The 23,042-nt window shown below is 30.7% G+C and overlaps 1 protein-coding gene across 2 annotated transcripts; it reads right to left on the reverse strand.

Annotated features, from left to right (window-relative positions):
- Window positions 1-4,579: 4,579 nt before the first annotated feature.
- Ntpase (ectonucleoside triphosphate diphosphohydrolase NTPase) lies at window positions 4,580-22,084 on the reverse strand. Of its 2 annotated transcripts, none has more exons than XM_070301453.1 (4): window positions 8,860-9,045; window positions 7,332-8,480; window positions 5,104-5,280; window positions 4,580-5,010 (listed from the first exon to the last, which is right to left on the reverse strand). In XM_070301453.1, exons 1-4 carry the CDS (start codon window positions 8,872-8,874, stop codon window positions 4,933-4,935), a joined length of 1,419 nt encoding a protein of 472 aa, XP_070157554.1. In that variant the 5' UTR covers window positions 8,875-9,045; the 3' UTR covers window positions 4,580-4,932. The 2 variants fall into 2 exon arrangements, with proteins under 2 accessions (XP_070157554.1, XP_070157552.1); XM_070301451.1 differs by lacking the exon at window positions 8,860-9,045 and adding an exon at window positions 21,767-22,084 and having other exon boundaries at window positions 4,581-5,010.
- Window positions 22,085-23,042: the final 958 nt, after the last annotated feature.

Consider the following 23,042-nt stretch of genomic DNA (forward strand, 5'->3'; position numbering starts at 1 on the left):
GGTGAAGAGCGCGTCGATTCAAGCTCTCTATAAGTAAAAGGGCTCTCTCTTTTACAGCTATAGTTCGTGGGAAAATCTTCGAGAGAGAAGTATTTTCTATGAGAGAACGGGGGGCACATAGAGTCGGTAGGGTCTCATATATTGTCCGAGATGAAGTAATTAGAGCGAGGAGGAGGAGCGGTGATGTCTTGAATCGCTTGATTTCCTTCCAGATATAGATAATGGGAGTATTTGGAATAAGGTTCTGACAAAAATCTTTCTTTCCCTTTCTCTTTTGCGCCTTCAATATTCACCTCGAATATGTCCCGCTTTTTAAAGGCGAGAAAGTTAGCGACTCTTTTGCGTAATGCGGCTAATAACATCGTAATTATTTCTATCAATTTAATTTCTGATATAACTCCCGTACCGGGAATTCAGATATTTAACTGATTTTTAGAAAATCAGACAGATAAATATCCGATTTTCACTTATTTGGAAAGAAATTATCCAAATAAGTGAAAATCGTTCGTTATTATATCTATTTAAGATATAATATAGAAATTAACTTCCATATAAATAAAATATTTTAATTTTGATTTAATTTCATAAATTAATTATTCAAATTTTCATATATGTATTACATTAATACATGTTATTAATATTATAAATTTATATTATTAATACAAACGTCAGAAAATGACATCCCGTGAATGTGACATATCAACTATTGACGTCATTTTTGAATGAGACCTAACTTTAGGATTAACTCTAATTGGTTATTTTGTGACCAAAATTTACTGTCATTTTGCTACTTGGACTCGAGACCCTTTAAATGTTTAAATCCATTTAAATGTACCATTTTATATAAATGTCTAGAAATTGCTCGATTTCTGCTGTCAATCTGCCGTCAGATTGCGCGCAGGCTCTGCGTGATTTCTGCTGCCAATTTGCTCACATTGCCTGTCAGCAGGCTCTGTCGACAAAACCTGAGCTTAATGTGGTCACAGATGGCTATGGTTTTGGCATGAAATTCTGATTAAATTTGCTGCCAATCTGTGCGCATGCTGCTAGCATTTTGCTATCTGGGATCATACGTGTTCTTCTATGCGTAAAATTTACGGGCAAGCCTTTTTTTATTATTTGCAGCATCGTGAGACGAAAAATTTTGCCGTCAATTTGCTTCAAACTTTTAGACAAACCAAAACAAGAGAAATGTTTGCTACATAATTGTTGTCAAAATTAAAGCACACTTTGTCGCAAAGCTTTGGCAAAACGTGATTTTATCATTCTTGGCTATCTGGGGTAATATATAACGTATTTGTTACATATAACATTCACGTTAGTTGTAATTTCCCACTCATACAAAATTACAGTTATATAAAATGAATATAACATGTTACTAACATGTTATATGATTGTTACAGTCATGTAATAGTCTATCCAAGTAGCAAACTGACGTTACAATGAGTAAATTTTGGTCACAAAATGACCAATTAGACATCCTAAGTTAGGTCTCATGAAACCCGAAAATGAAGTCGATATATTACATCCACGGGATGTCATTTTCTGACGTTTGTTTGACGGCAAAACTAAGCCCAATTACAGTAATAATATAACACATATTAATGTAATATATTATAGGTAAATTTAAATAATTTAATTTATAAAATTAAAGATTTTGTTTATATGGAAGTTAATTTCTGTTTTATATTTTAAGCAGATAATAACAAACAATAAATCAGTTCAATATCTGAATTTCCTGATACGGAAATCGTATCAGAGATTGAACTGATAAAAATAATTACAATGTTCCCAGACAGCACAAGGATGTCCTTAGGACGTCCAAAGGGCATCCAGGATATACATGTAGGATATCCTCAGGATATCCCATTGTAATCCTCAGATCTCCTCTGGATGTCCTGAGGAAGAGTAAATGATAGCCGTATATTAACCTCTGGAGAATCCAGGGAGATCCTGTAGAACATCCTAAGGATTTTTATAGGATACGTTAGGGATATTTTTCGTATGTTTCAAAGAGCAAATTTTAAAATTTAAATATAAATTAAAATTATGTTTTGTTATTTACTGCCAATATTAAAAATCTAATATTAAAAATAGTTCACCGTTCTTTAATATTTTAGGTTTGGCTCCCGGGTTTGAGTTGTGTAATATTTTCTAAACAATCTAATATCTGAATTCCCTATGTTGGGATTGCATCAGAAATTGAACTGATAGAAAATAATTACATTTGTAATTTCCTGTCAGTTGCTCTTTGCAAGCTTTATATAATTCTCATGACCAAATCTCAAATACGAGTTCGCGTGTCGCATAGCGGTAAACAAACGAACTAGCGGTTAAATACTATTGTTTGTAAAGTTTTTAGAATGTTGCGAACAGTAACATTTCTCATGAAATATTAAATAAATAATAATTTTGGATATCTGAAAATGTGCGCATCAATTCAATTATTAATATTAAACGAAATTAACGTTAATAATTAATTGCACATATATATGTCCTCTGGAAATCCAAAAGACATCCAATATAATAGACAGGGCAGATATATCCTACAGACATCCAGGGGTTATCCAGTGGACATTTATAGGACATTAATACTTATTATAATACTTAAGATTTTTAAATTATATAAAATAATCGACACAACTAAAAATAATTATGTATGCATATTAAACTTTTATAAATATATTTATAATAATATCTTAAAACATCCTACAAATGTCCTGAACCGTCCTGGACATATTCAGGATGATTCTGAGGATGTTTTGTGCTGTCTGGGATACTATTGTTTGTAAAGTTTTTGGAATGTTGCGAACAGTAAAATTTCTCATGAAATATTAAAAAATAATAATTTTGGATATATGAAAATGTGCGCATCAAATTCAATTATTAATATTAAACGAAATTAACAATTAATTGCAAAATTAATTGTTAACAATTAATTGCACATGTATATGTCCTCTGGAAATCCAAAAGACATCCAATATAATAGACAGGGCAGACCCTGTCAGCCAGGTCTGTTCTAACAGATATTGCCAAGTGCTTGCTACAAATTATTGTTAGCAAAAAGGCTACAAATTTGGTACAAGAATTGTTATTACCGATTAAACTGGCAGATTGTCGGCAAGAATCAAGCAAAGCTTGCTAACATAACTACACAACAAATTGGCGGCAGAAACCGAGAAAAGCTTGCTGACATGACTGACATCAGATTGTCGGCAAAAACTGAGCAGGATCTAGAGTGCGCAATCTGATGGCAAATTGGCAGCAAAAACCGAACAAAATCGGCAGCTTATTACAAAGTATTATAAAATAGTTCAGTCGCTTATCGCTATGCGGCGCGTTATTCATTATCTATACCCGTATTCAAATTCTTGTCATGAGTGTATATAAAGCCTACAAATTGCTAATAATATTAATATATATATTTCTATCAGTTCAATTTTTGACATAATTCTTATACAGGAAATTCAGATATTGAATTGATTTTTGGCAAATCGGACAGATAATTGTTCGATTTTTACTTATTCAAACATTTCTGTCCAAAAAGATCTTTAATTTTATAAATTAAGTTATTTGAATTTACTTATATGTTTTAACATATTAATATATGATTTTATATAATGTCTAATTATCTAATGGTCATTTTATGACCAAAACTTATCATCATTTTGTTACTTAGGGTTAAGGCTTTAAATCTATTTAAATATATACTTTTATATGAATGGCCAAAAGCTGCAGAATTTGTTCGGTTTTTGCCGACAATCTGCTATCAGATTGTCTTGCGCAGATCTTGGTCGATTTTTGCCATCAATTTGACGTCAAATCATGTCAAGCTTTGCTCGGTTTTTGCCGTCAATTTGCTGTCAGGTTATGTCAACAAGCTTTGTCACCAAAACACAAGCTTAATGCGGACACAGATGGCACTGGATTTGTTACCAAGTTTTGAGCGAATTTGATGCCAATTTGGCAACAATTTGTTATCAAATTGCTTACTGGGTATATATATATATATATATATATATAACGAATCATACACACGCGCGCGCGTATGATTCGTTGCATCGCGCTGTATATATTACAATTAAGAACAAAATTATAATCGCGATATTTTAGAACAATGAAGAATCTTATAACATATTGCAATACAGTGATACATTTAAAACTCAAACATTATATATATTAGTGGCATACTTTAATAGGTAGATATTAGCATCTTGATTAATCCTATTTGTACTAAGTTTGTGATGATCATCGCAATTTTTATGTATAGACATATGTCAAGTTTTACTTTTTCTTATATTTTAATTAAAAGTTCTATAGCACGAACATTCGTAATTTTCTGTAATTACTGAAAATTATTACACTTTTTAATTAATTTTATGTAATTTTGTATTGAATAGTAATAAATAAATCAATTTTATTATGTATAATTTACGTTATGAATATATTAATTTTCTAAAGAAAAGATTAATAACTGAATATAATTGATTAATATAAAATTATTGAATATACATTGTATAAATACATTTTCAAAAATAAAATACATATTATCAAAATATTTTGATAATATAAAAGCGATGTTTTCTATTTGTTAGATAATAAGACACATTTTAGATAAAAATATTCCATTTACATATACTTAAAAATATATATTATATACTATTTTTTTACGTCATAGGAGTAACATCAAGATAGATTATACAATTCTGTTAGGCATTTATACAGTGAACAAATATCAAATTATACAAATATCAGTCAATAATTGAAACATTTTGCCAAATCCAAAATTTTTACACCATATTAACTGCTTTTGTATATTATTTTTCCTTAAGTGCATGTTCCTCTTCCATCATGTCTTTTGTATAAATCTAGAATAAAATTCATCCAACAGTAAAATATAACAGTAAAATTCATACAACAATAAAACATAAATCAAAGCCCATTTTGGAGAGCATTAAACGCAGCTCCTAACGCCCAACTTAATTCGTGGCCATTGATCTTCTTGTAAAGCTGGAAGGGTTAAAAATATTTTATTATCTTTCAAAATATTCTTAAATTATTAAAATGATAACATAATATAAGAAAAAATTATATTATACCTACATATAATTTAGTTGTTGGTTCCAAGCCAAATCCGTCTCTAAGCAAAATATAAATAAATGTTAAATCTAAACACATGAATGGCTGATCCGTGTTTGGATAGTCGCATGTCTCCATTGCTTGCTTTAAAAATCTACTTAATTGTACAATTCCACCCAAAAATGGATCTATTAGTGCTACCTGCAAAATCAATGTATATATAGGGTGTTTCATTTTAATCGCCCCAGGCAAATATCTCGAAAAATATGGAAGATATGGAAAAACATTTCAGACAAGTTATTTGATTCAAAGGGGGACATAAGATGGTGTCATTGGTTTGACCTTGAGTGAACGTGCCAAGGTCATATGGAATTCCATTTTATTTTTTTAAATGAAGTTTTCTATTTTTATTGCATATTTTTTTAGCTTACCTCGAGAGCTTTTCAGAACACTATAATAAAGTATTTTTTCATTAAGTACTTTTTGAGTTATTTTATATTTTAATCTGACATATTTTGATATAAAAAATAAAATATCTCGTAAAATATTTAGTTTTCGATAATCTTACCATAATACTTTTATGTACAGAATAATAAAACAAATCAATTAGTGTAAAAAAACAAACAATTGTTTAAAAAAATACATTTTAGATAATTACATACTTTTTCTTAAAAACAATTTTTTTTTTTTTATACTGATTGATTTGTCTCATTATTCTGTACATAAAAATATTACGATAAGATTATCAAAAACTAAATATTTTACAAGATATATTATTTTTTATATCAAAATATGTCAGCTTAAGATATAAAATAATTCAAAAAGTATTTAATGAAAAAATACTTTATTATAGTGTTTTGAAAAGCACTCGAAATAAGCTACAAGAATATGCAATAAAAATAGGAAACTTGATTTAAAAAAATTAAGTTGAATTCCATATGACCTTGGCAAGTTCACTCAAAATCAAACCAATGATACCATCTTATGTCCCCCTTCGAACCAAACAACTTTTGTCTAAAACGTTTTTCCATATGTTTCATATTTTTCGAGATATTTGACTAGGGCGATTAAAATGAAACACCCTGATGTATATACGGTCGAACAATTAATTTTCGAGATTCGCTTCGCATTTCCGAACGTTTGATCCATTTGTGCTGCCATTTTAAAGGGTTATTCATAATTAAATATTCAACACATAGTGCAAGTTTTAAATTATTTGGTTCAATAGTTAATGAGATACAATCAAGTACTGTTACAAAATTTTATTTAAAGATTGGTGTAATGGAAGAAACGCTTTACAAGGCGCCAATATTAAATTCTGTGTTAAATATATATATATATATATATATACAGGGTGAGGCATCTAAGACAGGCCACCCCGAATAACTTCCACAGTTTTGGAGATAGAAGAAAATATCTGAAATAAAAGTTGTATGGCATCAAAGGGGAAATCTTGTGGAAGTGAACATTTTTTTTTAGGTGGAGGCGCTTAGGAGATCAACTTCATGAAGGTCAACTTTATTTTTTTAAATGGGACTACTACTCTAATTTTTTTATACATATCGATTCCTTGCAATATTTAGCATAAAAAATTATAAGAGTAAGATGGCCAAAAAGTGAATAGTTTACGAAATATTTTGTACTATATTTTGATATAATTTTACATAAACTATAAAATATTTCATAAAATATTCATGTTTACATTCGTGTCCTCTCTGGTGTTATCGCTTATACGAATCGTAGAATGTAAATAAACATTCAATCATCTTGTACACTTCAATCTTTATGTATGAATACTACATGTTGAGTTTAAGTATTTAATATGGAGTATAAAGTACAAAATATTTCGTAAACTATTTACTTTTTGGCCATCTTACCTTATAATTTTTTGTGCCAAATATTGCGAGGAATCGATTTGTATAAAAAAATTAGGGTGGTTCTATTTAAAAAATTAAGATGACCTTCAAATCTCCTAAGCGCCTCCATCTAAAAAAAATGTTCAAGATTTCCCCCTTGATACCATACAACTTTCATTTCAAACATTTTCTCTTATCTCCAAAAGTGTGGGAGTTATTCAGGTAGCTGGTCTTAGATGCCTTACTTTGTATATATATATATATATATATATATATATATATATATATATATATATATAAATTTTTTAATTTTATAATCATTACTTATAAAAGTTGAGATACCTTATTCTTATATCTAACAATAAGAGAATATCTATTTTTTAGTTGAAGCTTTACCTCTGTTGCGCGTTCAAAGTAGTATGAAAATGCATATATTTCATGATCTTTTAAGCCTATTGGTTTGTCTGTCAAAGTATTGACATATTTTTCGATGATCTTTGAACATTCCGAAAACCGTACAATTGGTTTAATTTCATTATCACCAGCGAAGTTTTGAGTCTTTATTAATTTATATGTGCCATTTATCGGACCTTTCACAATATAATCACGTCCACTATACGACCATTCGGTAGATACGATCGGATTGATGCATTCAGAATGTATCTCTATAGGGAGTTTAAGATCTACAACTTCCAGATTCATGTCATAAGTTAGTATTGCCTTTCTGGCAGCCATTAAACCCATGCCTAAATAACTATACGTATATAGGCTCATGTTATGATTTAATACATTGATGGAATAAACATGTTTCTCCAACTGTTTTACTTGATAACTATTTGGCTGAAACGTGATCTGTGTCGACCCTCCTCCAAGATCTAATGCAGCCACAGTAGTTTGAGAACTGATCGAGTTAAAGCGATCAAGCAAGAAATTGACAGTAAACCAAGAGAAGATTCCCTCATCTGTGCCTTCCATTATAGAAATAGAATTCTTTGCAACGTGAAATCCAGACATGTAAAACAACTTTCTGCATTCTTCCAGTATGTTATTAGCTTTATGTTCAGGTAACAATCTCAATCCTGCTGTAGCTTTCATAGTCAACAATGTACGAGACCATTCAGATTGTGGAATTACAGTTTTTGCTTTATCCAAAAGTGTAATCAGAGATTTTGTAGCATCTTTTGGATTATCTGCGAACGAGCTCAAACCAGGTTTTATTTCACTAAATAGCTCATTGTCTAATACTAAATTGCCATTAAGAATCGACTCATGAAAACTGAAAGCTAATACACGACTACCAGTAGATCCAGCATCAATAACAACAACATAGAATGGTTTTTGTAAATTAAATGAGAATGCTAATGTATCAATAGCTTTGCTTCCTATTCTCATAGGTTTTAAATCATTTGCTATAGCTATATAACCTAGGAACAATGTACCAAGCAATACTAATATGGTAAAGTACTTTTTTCCTGGCTGATTAGTGGTTTTCTTTTGGTGAGATGCCAATTGGTTGTTGCGCTCCTCTTCATTTTCATTTCTCAACTGAAAACATAAAAACAAGAGTAATATGAGTCTGGATTAATGAACAATATTTGATGTATCACAAATACATCAAATTATACATTTGTATACATAATGCTATTAAAACGAGAAATATACTAGAAAAAAATACCGCAATTACTTTCACGATACAAAAGTTATAAAAAATAATTGCATATACAAAACAAAATTATGACGAATAAAAAACGCAATAGAATTTTCAAATGTGATAGAATATTTTGTGTCAAATCGTGCATTTAACAATTTTCTTGGGAAATTATTGCTATTAAATTAAAGTGACGCAGTATATTTTGTAGCAAGGATAAAATATTTCTAATCAACGTTAACTTCGTAGCTTTCTTTCGATTATTTTTGTACTCACGAGCATATATTGCATTTAGGGCGATCCGCACGATTTGCCGAAGACGTATTGGTCATGAAAAAAAATAGCAATTTTCTTTATTCGACAAGCAAAACGATGAAAAGATCGACGCATCGTGTCAAATCGCGATGCGATTGTGCATTTTCATATGTATCTTCTATTTCTTTATAGATTTTCCTCTCCAAAATACAATATATGTATACGTACATATGACAAACGACCGATAACGAGCACTGACCACGTGGTTCCTTAGAATGTCAGGGGGCGCGTTCCACTTAACAACTGTAACGCTCGCGACCATCATTTGTCTTTATTTAACTTTCGGTGAACAACAATGAAATGATACCGTGAGCGTTGCGATCATTAAGTGGAACGCGACCAGACTGTGTTCCGATTCCCTACCCGGATGCACTCGACATTATAGTACAGACTTCTATATATACTAGACCGCTACTCCTACGAAATACATAGCCACGAAAAGTATGTACATACACATGCGCACACAGCACATACACACATGATTCCTACTTAGTTCACGCATGCGTACACATATTTACTTCTCATACGTAATACATACTTTTCGGGGTCAATTTTTCGGTCAGTATATAAGGGAGTCAGCGGTCTAATATTATATAGAAGTCTGTGTATTATAGTATGTCACGTATACTATAATATCGAGTGTACCCGGGTGGAGAATCGAAACATAGGGCTGCGTTTGAGAATGTCATTCATATGTACCGAGGGTGTTTACCCAGACAGCACAAGGATGTCCTTAGGACGTCCAAAGGGCATCCAGGACATATATGTAGGATATCCTCAGGATATCCCATTGTAATCCTCAGATCTCCTCTGGATGTCCCGAGGAAGAGTAAATGATAGCCGTATATTAACCTCTGGAGAATCCAGGGAGATCCTGTGGAACATCCTAAGGATTTTTATAGGATATGTTAGGGATATTTTTCGTATGTTTCAAGGAGCAAATTTTAAAATTCAAATATAAATTAAAATTATGTTTTGTTATTTACTGCCAATATTAAAAATCTAATATTAAAAATAATTCACCGTTCTTCAATATTTGAGGTTTTCGTGCTGTACATGAATATTTTAGGTTTGGCTCCCGGGTTTGAGTTGTGTAATATTTTCTAAATAATCCAATATCTGAATTCCCTATGTTGGGATTGCATCAGAAACTGAACTGATAGAAAATAATTACATTTGTAATTTTCTGTCAGTTGCTCTTTGCAAGCTTTATATAATTCTCATGACCAAATCTCAAATACAAGTTCGCGTGTCGCATAGCGGTAAAGAAACGAACTAGCGGTTGAATACTATTGTTTGTAAAGTTTTTGGAATGTTGCGAACAGTAACATTTCTCATGAAATATTAAATAAATAATAATTTTGGATATATGAAAATGTGCGCATTAAATTCAATTATTAATATTAAACGAAATTAATGTTAACAATTAATTGCACATATATATGTCCTCTGAAAATCCAAAAGACATCCAATATAATAGACAGGGTAGATATATCCTACAGACATCCAGGGGTTATCCAGTGGACATTTATAGGACATTAATACTTATTATAATACTTAAGATTTCTAAATTATGTTAAATAGCCGACACAACTAAAAATAATTATGTATGCATATTAAATTTTTATAAATATATTTATAATAATATCTTAAAATATCCTACAAATGTCCTGAACCGTCCTGGACATATTCAGGATGATCCTGAGGATGTTTTGTGCTGTCTGGGTACGTTTAGTAATCGGATTTGTAATCGAACGCAATCAACTGACTAGGAAAAAAGTTTCCTAGACTAATTTGATTTGTAAACGTGTCTATGGAGCGATCGGATTAGCTCATTAATAAAGGACTGTAGAAAAGCGCGAAAATTTCACTTGTATCGCAGAATTCTAAGAAGAAATAGAAAAGTAGGTATGTATGTACTTTTTATTATTCTCATAATAATTAACTTTCATTCTCCTTCAAATGTATATCGAGCCATAGATATATTAATGTTTTACTGATATATTTTAAAGAAATAAATAGACTATACAACCTCAATTCACTCTATTTTAATATCTTTAACATTTAATTTTTTTAAATAATATTTTTTTCAGAGGTAATTGCAAATGGATACAAACGAGAAAAACGTATTTGAGCACGAACAGTTCGATATGTACTTCATGCAAAACAAAGTTTATTTAAAACAAAGTTTTTATTTTAATTGTTCTAGCTAAACTAATTATATTAATAAACTTTGCTGAAAATTGTATACAGTTTTCTGTGAAAAAATAAGAAACTTACAAGGGGAGGGCCAGACGTGCCCATCTCAGATTCAAGCGGTGATTTTTCTATGAATAGTCCTTAATGAGAAAGAAATTGTGGTAAAGTTTTAGCGCGCGCTTTTCACGCATTCGTAAAAAAAAAATTATGAAAGATTTTCCAGCACGACTTAACCGCTTCGCGATAGACGATAATCGAAGCGACCGTGTGGCTGAGCGGATAGCGCTCAGGTCTTGTAAGCGCCGGATCGCTGGTTAGAATCCCCGAGTGTAATTTTTTTTTGTATAATTTTATTTTTTCGTTTCCAGCAAGATTTTAGCATTAAATAAATAAATATTGCGCGAGTTTTTCATAATAACATAAATTGCTTTCTATAAAAAAACAGAAGGAAATGAACAATGTTTAATTTAATCGTAAGAAATATGTTAATTAGTAAAATAATAATTATATAAACAAATTCACAATGCCCTATAAATAAAAATATTTTGTTTGAATTTCATGCGTTAGAGGTTCACAATTTTGATATTTTTATTATTCGGTTTCGGATTGCTTTTCGTATACCTGACCTTGTGAGCAACAAAAATAAATGAAACAAATTTGTATAATATAAATTTTTTATTATCAATGTTGACATATTACAAAATTGTTATACATTAATCGGTGAAATCAATAACATCCGTGCAAGATGCCGGATGGTACTGATCGTAAAAACAGGGCGATCGGTTCCCTATATCGCCTATTCGAAACTTATAGCTGCTGTTGCACACAAGGTCAGGTATATGAAAAACAATCCGAAACCGAATAATAAATAAATCAAAATTGTGAACCTCTAACGCATGAAATTCAAACGAAATATTTTTATTTATAGGGCATTGTGAATTTGTTGTTTATATAATTATTATTTTACTAATTAACATATTTCTTACGATTAAATTGAACATTGTTCATTTCCTTCTGTTTTTTTATAGAAAGCAATTTATGTTATTATGAAAAACTCGCGCAATATTTATTTATTTGCTAAAATAAATAAATAAATAAATAAATAAATAAATAAATATTTATTTAATGCTAAAATGTTGCTGGAAACGAAAAAAATAAAATTATACAAAAAAAAATTACACTCGGGAATTCTAACCAGCGATCCGGCGCTTACAAGACCTGAGCACTACCCGCTCAGCCACACGGTCGCTTCGATTATCATCTATCGTGAAGCGGTTAAGTCGTGCTGGAAAATCTTTCATAATTTTTTTTTACGAATGCGTGAAAAGCGCGCGCTAAAACTTTAACACAATTTCTTTCTCATTAAGGACTATTCATAGAAAAATCACCGCTTGAATCTGAGATGGGCACGTTTGGCCCTCCCCTTGTTAGTAAAACAATTTAATAATTATATTAATGTCTTCCTCTTATAATATGAAAGATATTTTTGCAAAGTAAACATTTTCTTATTTCAAAGACATGGAATATATTTCAAAGCAAATTATTAATATAATTAGCTAGAACAACTAAAATAAAAACTTTATTTTACGATATATATATCGAAATGTTTCTGCTCAAACACGTTTTCCTCGTTTATATCCATTTGCAATTACCTCTGAAAAAAATATTATTTTGAAAAACTAATATGTTAAAAATATTAAAACAGAGTGAGGTGAGGTTATAGTCTATTTGTTTTTCTAAAATATATCAGTGAAATGTTAATACATCTATCGCTCAATATATATTTGAAGGAGAATGAAAGTTAATTATTATAAGAATAACAGAAAGTACATGCATACCTACTTTTCTATTTCTTCTTAAAATTCTGCGATAAGAATGAAATTTTCGCGCTTTCCCACAGTCTCTTATTAATGAGCTAATCCGATCGCTTCATAGATACTTTTACAAATCCGATTAGTCTAGGGAACTTTTTTTATAGTTGGTTGATATGACTGCGATTAATCCAATTGCAAATCCGATTACTAAACGTAAACACCCCCAGTGTCATTCTATCTATGTTATTTATTGAAAGTTGAACAAAGATAGACGATATGTGTGTGTACATGGATGATATTTTCGAACATGGTCCAGCCTCAAATGGGCGTGATCATATGATATGCGAGGAAAGAGGCATATTCGAAATTCGAACGATTTCCAATCGATTCTTCTTCTTCTTCTTCTATGGCTGCTTGGGCATTAGGGAAGTCGCCCATACACCATTGTTTCTTATTTCCAATCGATTAGCGATTCATACTTTGACCAAAGAGAAGCCTGAGAGCGGCCATCCTAGTCCCCGAGAACAACACTGATCCGCTGATCCCAGCGTTTTTCGTACGTTAGCCTTCGGTTCCGTACAGCAGCGCCTCTACGTTTATTTTACAGACGCTTTGGTTTCAACCGTCTGTAAAATGGACGTAGAGGCGCTGCTGTACAGGACCGAAAGCTACCGTACGAAAAACGCTAGAATGGCCGCTCTCAGGTTTCTCTCTGCTTTGACTATATAAGAATGGACCGCTAGTAGCTAACTTCACGCCTGTTCCAAGATCTACAGCAACACCAGTACCCAAAAACTAAATAATGTACAGTTTGTGCCATCATGTTTAGAAATTATAGATTAGCTGTCAGTCGGTTGTGGGCGTATGATACAAGGCAGTTACAATTCGCAGTTACAATTTCCTAGCCAAGACAAAATTATACAGAATGTCCCAGAATTCGCGCACACGAAATGCACAGCGTGATTATCCGTGCCAGGAGAAACAACTTTTTCCTCTGGGAAAATTGCGCCTGAACATTATTTTTTAAATGAGAGCGACTTTAAACTAACGAATGAGCGTTCTAGGTTACGCATGAATCAGGGGCGGTGCGCGTACGTCATGTGTAGCGCGTGTGTGTACGATATTTTACTATTTTGCTAAAGATGTAAGAACTATGCATGATATCTAGATATCGCTATTTTAAATACAACTTATTTAATAAAAGAACATTTTCTAATTGACATGACTGAAGTAATGACTGAAAGTAAAATAAGTATTAGATTAGATAACACGTGAATAATTTTGAGATTATTGTTCTAACATTTTGGAAATGTTTGTGACCCTAAAAAGGACCGATTAAATGTTTAAAGCATATGCTCAAAATGCAGACCTTCCATTTGTATACACATATTTGCTCTGCGGATAAGATTTTCTTGTGCATGTTGAATCATTTCCTGTATAACAATTGCCCATACAGCACCGCAAGATTGCAACAACATTGCAGCAACATTTTTCTGCAAGATTGCAACATTGCAGAAACATTACGAAATGTTGCTGCAACGTTGTTATGATATTGCAGCAACAGTAAAATGTCCGCCTACAGAAATATTGCAATATAATATTGCAGCAACATAGCAATATAATATATATGCAATAATGCTTTATGTATATTTATCGACATAATATTCTTAACATATGAAAAAAATAATAAGAAATTAGGCATATAAGAATCAGGATTTAGTGTGTATATAGATTTTCTGTATTATAATAATAACGAAATTATAAATTGCAAATTTTTCGGTACACATTCGACTTCCTTCAGTGACAAAGAATATCTAAGAGAAATAAGAAAAAACTCAATTTGCAATTTTGTAAATTCACAATCTCTTTGTATCCGAAATATTCAGATATGCAAAAAGATTGTGGTGGATTTACGCATACAAGTTTTTTCACATCTCTCTTTTGTCTTCATATAATCTCAAAATTTATTTATTAAAATCTGAAGTATCTTGCATGTTAAAAAATTATTATCAAATTTTTGATTTTATATAAGAATGGAAACTATTAAAAAAATTCTTAGTCTAATGTCTGAGTCCCCTGTGTTGGGATTATATCATACAATTTAAGCTAATAAAAATCGTTATTATATCTTTAATCTTTTTAGTCGCTCTATGTAAACTTTATATAATCATCATGACTAAAAATTAAATGAGAAATAGATAGCGCAATATGCGCCGCATAGCGGTAAACGAATGAACTAGCGATTATCGAATACTTTCTTTGGAATATTTTTGGAATGTTGCTGTAACATTGCTAAAGTTATATTGTAAAATAATGTCTTTGTAATATTTCTGCAACATTAAACTACAATATGCAATATTGCAGCAATGTTGTTGCAAGCTTTAGTGCTGTATGGGTATATATTTAAATTATAGTTAAAATTATACATGTAATTAAATATTCTATCTTGACCAATAATAATAGTAGAATAATAGATAACAGAGTGAACAAAAACACAAGATGTAAGACAAGGGTGCCTGTTAGACTTGGTAACTTGTTACTTCGTTACTATAATATCGATGATACTTCGTGTATCATATCAACTGGATAGAGAAATAGCACGATTGTTAATCCTTGTTTGGCATTATTTCGTTAATGCAATTTACAAAAAAAGATGAATACAAAAGTTATTTATTTATTAATTATAATATGATAGTGAACAATAAATAGCATTAAAAATATATTGATATTAATATATATTTTTGTACAATAATATAAAACCAGATATATAAAACCAGTTATGAGTGTATATAAAGCCTGCAAAATGCTAATAATATTATAATATATGTATTTTTATCAATTCAATTTTTGACACAATTCTTATACAGGAAATTCAGATATTGAATTGATTTTTGGCAAATCGGACAGATAATTGTTCGATTTTCACTTATCGAACAATTTCTATCCAAAAAGATCTTTAATTTTATAAATTAAATTATTTAAATTTACCTATATGTTTTAACATATTAATATATGATTTTATATAATGTCTAATTATCTAATGGTCATTTTATGACCAAAACTTATCATCATTTTGTTACTTAGGGTTGAGACTTTAAATCCATTTAAATATACTATAAGCTGCAGAATTTGTTCGGTTTTTGCTAACAATCTGCTATCAGATTGTCTTGCGCAGATCTTGCTCGAGTTTTGCCATCAATCTGACATCAAATCATGTCGAGCTTTGTTTGGTTTTTGCCGTCAATTTGTTGTCAGGTTATGTCAACAAGCTTTATTGTCACCAAAACACAAGCTTAATGCGGACACAGATGGCATTGGATTTGTTACCAAGTTTTGAGCAAATTTGATGCCAATTTGGTAACAATTTGTTATCAAATTGCTTACTAGATAATATAGGTTTATAATTAAATTCTTTATATGAATATATAAAATATAATATATATCATATATTATATTTTTATATATTTTTATATATTATATTTTTAGTTTTAATTTATACACATATATACAGGGTATCCCAGCTAATTTGATCACCTTGAATATCTTGCTTATTTTTAATGGTAGAAAGAAATGCTATAGACAAGAATTGTTTGTTGTCAGGGGGCGAATACTGTTCCGTACAAAAAATTTTTTTCAAGATCATACTTTTCGAGAATTCAAGATCATTGATATTTTTTAAAATGGGACTAGATATTTTTTTTATCATAGCGTGATAGTAGAGATGAAAATCTTTCCAACGACCTATTACACAATGACCTTCACGTGAGCTTGAGCATGGAAAATCAAAAAATAATTGGAAATGTTATAAATGATAGAATACTTACGATTAATACAAAAAAATTATTTGAACAAATGCTTAAAATGATGTCCATCGATTTCAATACATTTTTGTATACGGCCAATAAATGATTCTCTTGCCTTCCTTATCGTTTCCTGATATTAGAACATGCAGTTCTAATACGCATCCTCATATCTCCGGGCGTTGTTGGAACATGTTCATAAACGATGTCCTTAAGTAATCATTTTAATCGCCCCAGGCAAATATCTCGAAAAATATGAAAGATATGGAAAAACACTTCAGACAAAAGTTATTTGATTCAAAGGAGGACATAAGATTAGTTTGACGTAAGATTTGTTTGAGTAAACGTGCCAAGGTCATATGGAGTTCAACTTTATATGGTATTTTTAAATAAAGTTCTCTATTTTTACTGCATATTCATATAGCTTATCTCGAGAGCTTTTCAGAACACTATAATAAAGTATTTTTTCATTAAGTACTTTTTGAGTTATTTTATATTTTAATCTGACATACTTTGATATAAAATAATTCAAAAAATACTTAATAAAAAAATACTTTATTATAGTGTTTTGAAAAACTCTCGAGGTAAGCTACAAGAATATGCAATGAAATATAGGTAATTCCACTTGAAAAAGTGGAGTTGATCTTGAGATCTTCGAAACGCCGCCACCCTGACAAACTGTGTTACCACCACTCGATGATCCCTTTGAAACTATAAAATTTTTCTAGGAAAAAATTTGTCGTAACTGTTCTAGACTTGAAGATATTCGAAGTGGCAAAAGTTACTAGTCCATCCTGTATATATATATTTCATATTTCTTTTATTTTTATATCTATATTATAAAAAAATTGGATAATTATTTACTATAGCGGATCAAGCTCCAATGATGTTGACCTTTACATATGTTGCCAAGGATAAAATCCTGAATAACTTTTCCTTATAACTTAATCGGCGGTCTCTTATAATTTTTGAGATACTTAAAGTTGAAGTTAGATTCGAAACAAAAAATTGGTTTGAGTTATATAACGTAACTTGAATCAAATTTTAATTTTAAATCAGAAATAGATTTAAGTTATATCTTCCGGAAGTGGAGCCCTCTAGTAGAAGGGGGCGAGGCGAAACCCACTGTGTCCATGCCCATACAGCACAGAACATTGCAATTACATTGCAGTAATATTACAATCTTGAAAGTTGCAATGTAATATTGTTGAGACATTATTGGAACATATAATTGTAATATTTCATGAGAATGTTACAGCAACATTTCAAAAATATTACAAAAAACAGTTTTCGGTAATCGCTAATTCGTTTGTTTACCGCTATGCGGCGCGCGTTGCGTTATCTATCCCCCATTTAAGTTTCAGTCACGATGATTACATAAAGCTTGCAAAGAGCGGCTAATAAGATTAAAGATATAACTATTTTTATCAGTTTAATTTATTTGATACAATCCCAACACAGAGAATTCAGATATTGAACTAATTGTTCAGTAATCGGATACATAAATATCCAAAAAAATTAAAATTATTTGTTAATTATCTACTTAAGATGTAAAATAGAGTCTAATATCTATATAAGTAAAATTTTAACTTTTATGAATTAAATTATTTAATCATTACCATTTTCTTGAACTTGTAAATTATCTATAAAATAGCGATGTTAACTAGATAACAGGAAATTGTTAAATAGTTTCCATTTTTATATAAAACCAAAAATTTGATAATAATTTTTTACTATGCACGATATTTCAGATTTTAATACATAAACTTCGAGAATTTATAAAGACATCCAAAAGAGAAAAAACTCGTAATTGCGTAAATTCTTTTTCAATCTTAATTCAATCTTTTTTTTTATTTATCTTAGATTTTCTTATTTCTCTTAATATATTTTCAAAGTTTATCTATCAAATTTAAAGCGTTCTGCATATTTGTAGCAACGCATTTCAATATTACAAATACATTGCACCGTAACATTACTGTAATATTACATTGTAATATTTCTATCTCGGACATTTCTTCTGTCTCGGACATTTCAACATTGCCACAGACTTGCAGTAACATTGCAGAAACATTTCGCAATTCCCATGCAATATTACAATGTTTCAATGCAAGGTCTATGCAACGTTCTGCAATCTTTCGGTGCTGTATGGATGCATATATTTTACAATGCGAAGCAAGATCCAGCCTATAATTGTTGTGTAGATGGAAAAGTGTATGCGTGAACAAAGTGAGTTCCGCCCCCTCCCCCCCCCTACCTAAGAGGAGACTCTACTTCCGGAAGATATAACCTAACTTAACCTAACCCAAATCTATTTCTAAAAATTTGGTTTCAGTTATACAACGTAACCCAAACCAAATTTGAGTTTTAAATCATTGTTTTATTATTTTATTTCTCAAACTTTACTTGTTAATAACTTTTTAATAAACAATGACCGCCGATTAAATTATAAGGAAAAGTTACTCAGGTCCTTGACAACATATGTCAAGGCCAACGTCATTGGAGCTGGGTTCACTATAGTAAATAATTACCAAAAATTGTTGGTGTTTTATTAGCAAAACAGGATATTAGTATTATTTTTTTCGAAATCTGCATATACATATATACGTATATAAATTAAAAATAAAAATATAATATATAAAAATATATAAAAATATAATATATGATATATATTACATTTTATATATTCATATAAAAAATTTAATTATAAACCTATATTACAGTTTATATTACAATCTTATATACAATTTTATTTCAGAGTAAGTTATTGTTTATGTTCAGTTAAGTTATTGTTTACTTTTTCTACTACTAATCATGTTTTATATTTCTATAAAATAATTTATTTTGTTACATCTGGTTTTATATTATTGCACAAAAATATATATTAATATCAATATATTTTTAATGCTATTTATTCACTATCATATTATAATTAATAAATAAATAACTTTTGTATTTGTCTTTTTTGTAAATTGCATTAACAAAATAATGTCAAACAAGGATTGACAATCGTGCTATTTCTCTATGCCGTTGATATGATATATAAAGTATCATTGATATTATAGTACCGAAGCAACAAGTTACCAAGTCTAACAAGCACCTTTGTCTTACATCTTATGTATTTGTTCACTCTGTTATCTATTATTCTACTATTATTATTAATCAACATACAATATTTAATTACACATATAATTTTAACTATAATTTAAATATATATGCATATATGTTTATATACAAGTATAAAATTCTCAAAAAATAGGCGCCCGTTAGTCTTGTTGCATTACTGCTTTCTGCCACGAGAGGCCAGAAAGCATTTTTTGATTGTATCTCGACCGTAAAGTGATACGTTAGGAGAACAGCACCCGATTGTCGCTTCTTGTCTAGATTTATCTCTCAACGATCGCATCCGTGTGCCCAACGTATCGGTGCGTACCTTCACGGATACTACACACATACGCGATGAAAGAGAGACAAAGACGGTGCGAGCATCTTTCCTTATCAAGCGATCAATGTACTACCACTATCGAAAAGATTGAAAAGTGGATGTAGCACGGATATGAACCAAATGACCGACAGTATTGGAAAGTGGATGTAGCACAGATATGAACCATATGGAGATTTAACCGACAGTACCGAAAAGTGGATGTGGGTAAATGTTTCCCATTCCTAAAAGTGGATGCACGGCGCTGCTCTACGGCCTAGAAAAAGCGTCCCAATCGTCAGCATTGTCTCTCTCAAGCCGGTATTCATAGTCAGTTCTTATTTCAAGACCGTCTTAAGCAATGTCTTAAGATGCTAATACGGCTCTGTGATTGGTTTAGGACATCTTAAGATTGTGCTTAAGACCGCCTTAAATATAAGAAGTGACTATGAATACCGGCCTTAGATTTCTCTTTGCTTTTAAGACCAATTTTACCAAGTCCGATTAGATCATATATGTAATACTACTATATTGCTAGTCACGTATCTTCCCAATAAGCGGCGTTGGCGAAAACATTACGGTACGGACGTATATCAACCTCTCGCTCCCACAATTTGTGTGCTTGATTGACAATGCGCATGCGTGCATTTTCTTGAGCCAGTTTCATTAATTTAAGAAATGATAAAAAAAGCAACAAACAATAATGCGATCCTTTCTACATATAGAAAAGTAACTTTGCACAAGTAAATTTACTGACAAATAATGAGATTAAGTGTACGATCACTCATAATATAATTAATAAAAATTAAATTATTCTTTTCAGATTTCCGAAGAGACAAGAAATACGTAAAAAATAGATTACATATTTCTATTTCTATTTTATTCATTTTTATATTTTGTATTTCTATCAAAGATTCTAATTGTTTTATATCAAAGAATAAAAATAAACATTTTCAGCAATACTAAACAGCAGTTTTTTAGATTAGCCTCTATGTATACCAGCGTATGCGCATTGCGTAAAATACACGAATTATGAAAGCGAGAGATTGAAGCAGGGAGCACACACTTTTACATAAACGCATAACCACAAGCATAAGAAAATTGATTGGTCCATTTTCTTATGCATAACGAAATTGACCAATCAATTTCCTTATGCTTATAATTATGCGCTTATGCAAAAGTGTGTGCTCCCCACTTAATATATGTCTGCACCATAATGTTTTCGCCAGCGTTGAGCTTTGACTAGCAATATAGTAGTATTACATAGATAGATTAGATGAACCGACGGTTAAAATTAACAGTGTGGTTAATTGAAATGACATAAATACTTGGTTTTCCTTCATCTCTATTTTCTGTTGGTCACTCTGCTAATTTTAAGCTAATTTTAAGTTAGTTTATCTAACCGGACTTGGTGACATTGGCCCTTATTGGCAGAGACGATGCAATGACATCATTAATCGTTCTCAAAGCGATTAAACCCTGCTACATTCGAAAACGCTATATATTACGTATGGTTATGATAATTAACGGGATGATATTACATCGATGAAGCATTACATCTATGCGTAATGCGCGACGAACAAATTTTGATAAACGAATTTCGGTAGGTGATATTAACCAGTAAATCGTATATATACCTTTCGATGTCGCACATTCATGTTTTGCTCGGATGTGCACGATGGATAATCGAGATCTTTTTTCTTCGAATTTTTATTGGCACCAGATATAACCAAGAACCAGCACGTGAAAATAAATTAATAAAAGATGGTGTAAGAAAGATCACGCGAAACCCATCGGAAACGACGGCGAACTAATGGAATCAATGGAATTATATATAACGCAGCTCATGTCGCTAGTTTATATCCATGAAGATGCGTGTGCCCGGTGTCAATTGGTATGGGTGTGCGCGTGTGGTTCATTATGACATGGCAACATTAGACTCGATAACGCATGAAATTTGTTCAAAGTACTTTGCAACTGATGACGTTTCTCTTTGTCGGCAATGGTACAAAGGTGTATAGAAAGAGTTCCTAAAGTGACTAGCTATATATATTTTAATAAAAAATTAGAAGTATTTTAAAAAATTGTTATACACTAGCATAATGATATGTCCATTGTTATACAAATTCATGTATTTATAAAAGTTCAATTACTTTACCTGATATTTTGTTAATTTTTTTTTATTTCCTTTTCAAAGCTATATCATTGCATGATGATATCATTGATGCTGGTATGATCTTCACAAAATGGATAGTCGCTTTAGGAACATCCTATACATTCTGAAAAATAAATGACTGCGTATACGCATCACGTGATCGCACTGAGAATAAAAAGCTTAGGGGGCGTTCTACTTAACGACTGCAATGCTTGCGAGCATCATCTGTCTTTGTTTAACTTTCGGTGAACAACAAGGATAAAAAGATACCGTGAGCGTTGCGGTCGTTAAGTGGAACGTGCCGTTAGTACGAGTCTTCTTTACGTCATTTATACTATACTAGCAGACTAATTAGGCTGTAACGAAATTTATTGTCATAAAAGCTTGGCCTGATAATGATTTCTCTATTTCAGTTCTCTTTATATGTTCAAAATTTTAACATTATATGCAGTTATGCTTATTATTTGTATACTCGTCGCGAGAAATTAAAAAATCATTATCGCCTAATTATATAATTATGTAATGCAATTAGATAACGCATTACAACGAATTTATAAGGATGAATTGCTGTTACTACTAGTAAAATAGTGGATATATTAAATTATTTGTTGTATTTGTGTTGTGGAAACAATATATATTTGTGTTTGTTTTGATATCTGTTTATTTACTGAATGTAAGTAAATTTATAGATATATGTAATAGAACCGCGTTATATAATACATATTTTTACTTAGTACTCTGCGTTGATACCACTGCTT

Source organism: Polyergus mexicanus, unplaced genomic scaffold, assembly GCF_030449975.1.
Source record: "Polyergus mexicanus isolate NDT 795.1 unplaced genomic scaffold, iyPolMexi1.0 SCAF_9, whole genome shotgun sequence".
NCBI classification, from domain to species: Eukaryota; Metazoa; Arthropoda; class Insecta; order Hymenoptera; family Formicidae; genus Polyergus; species Polyergus mexicanus.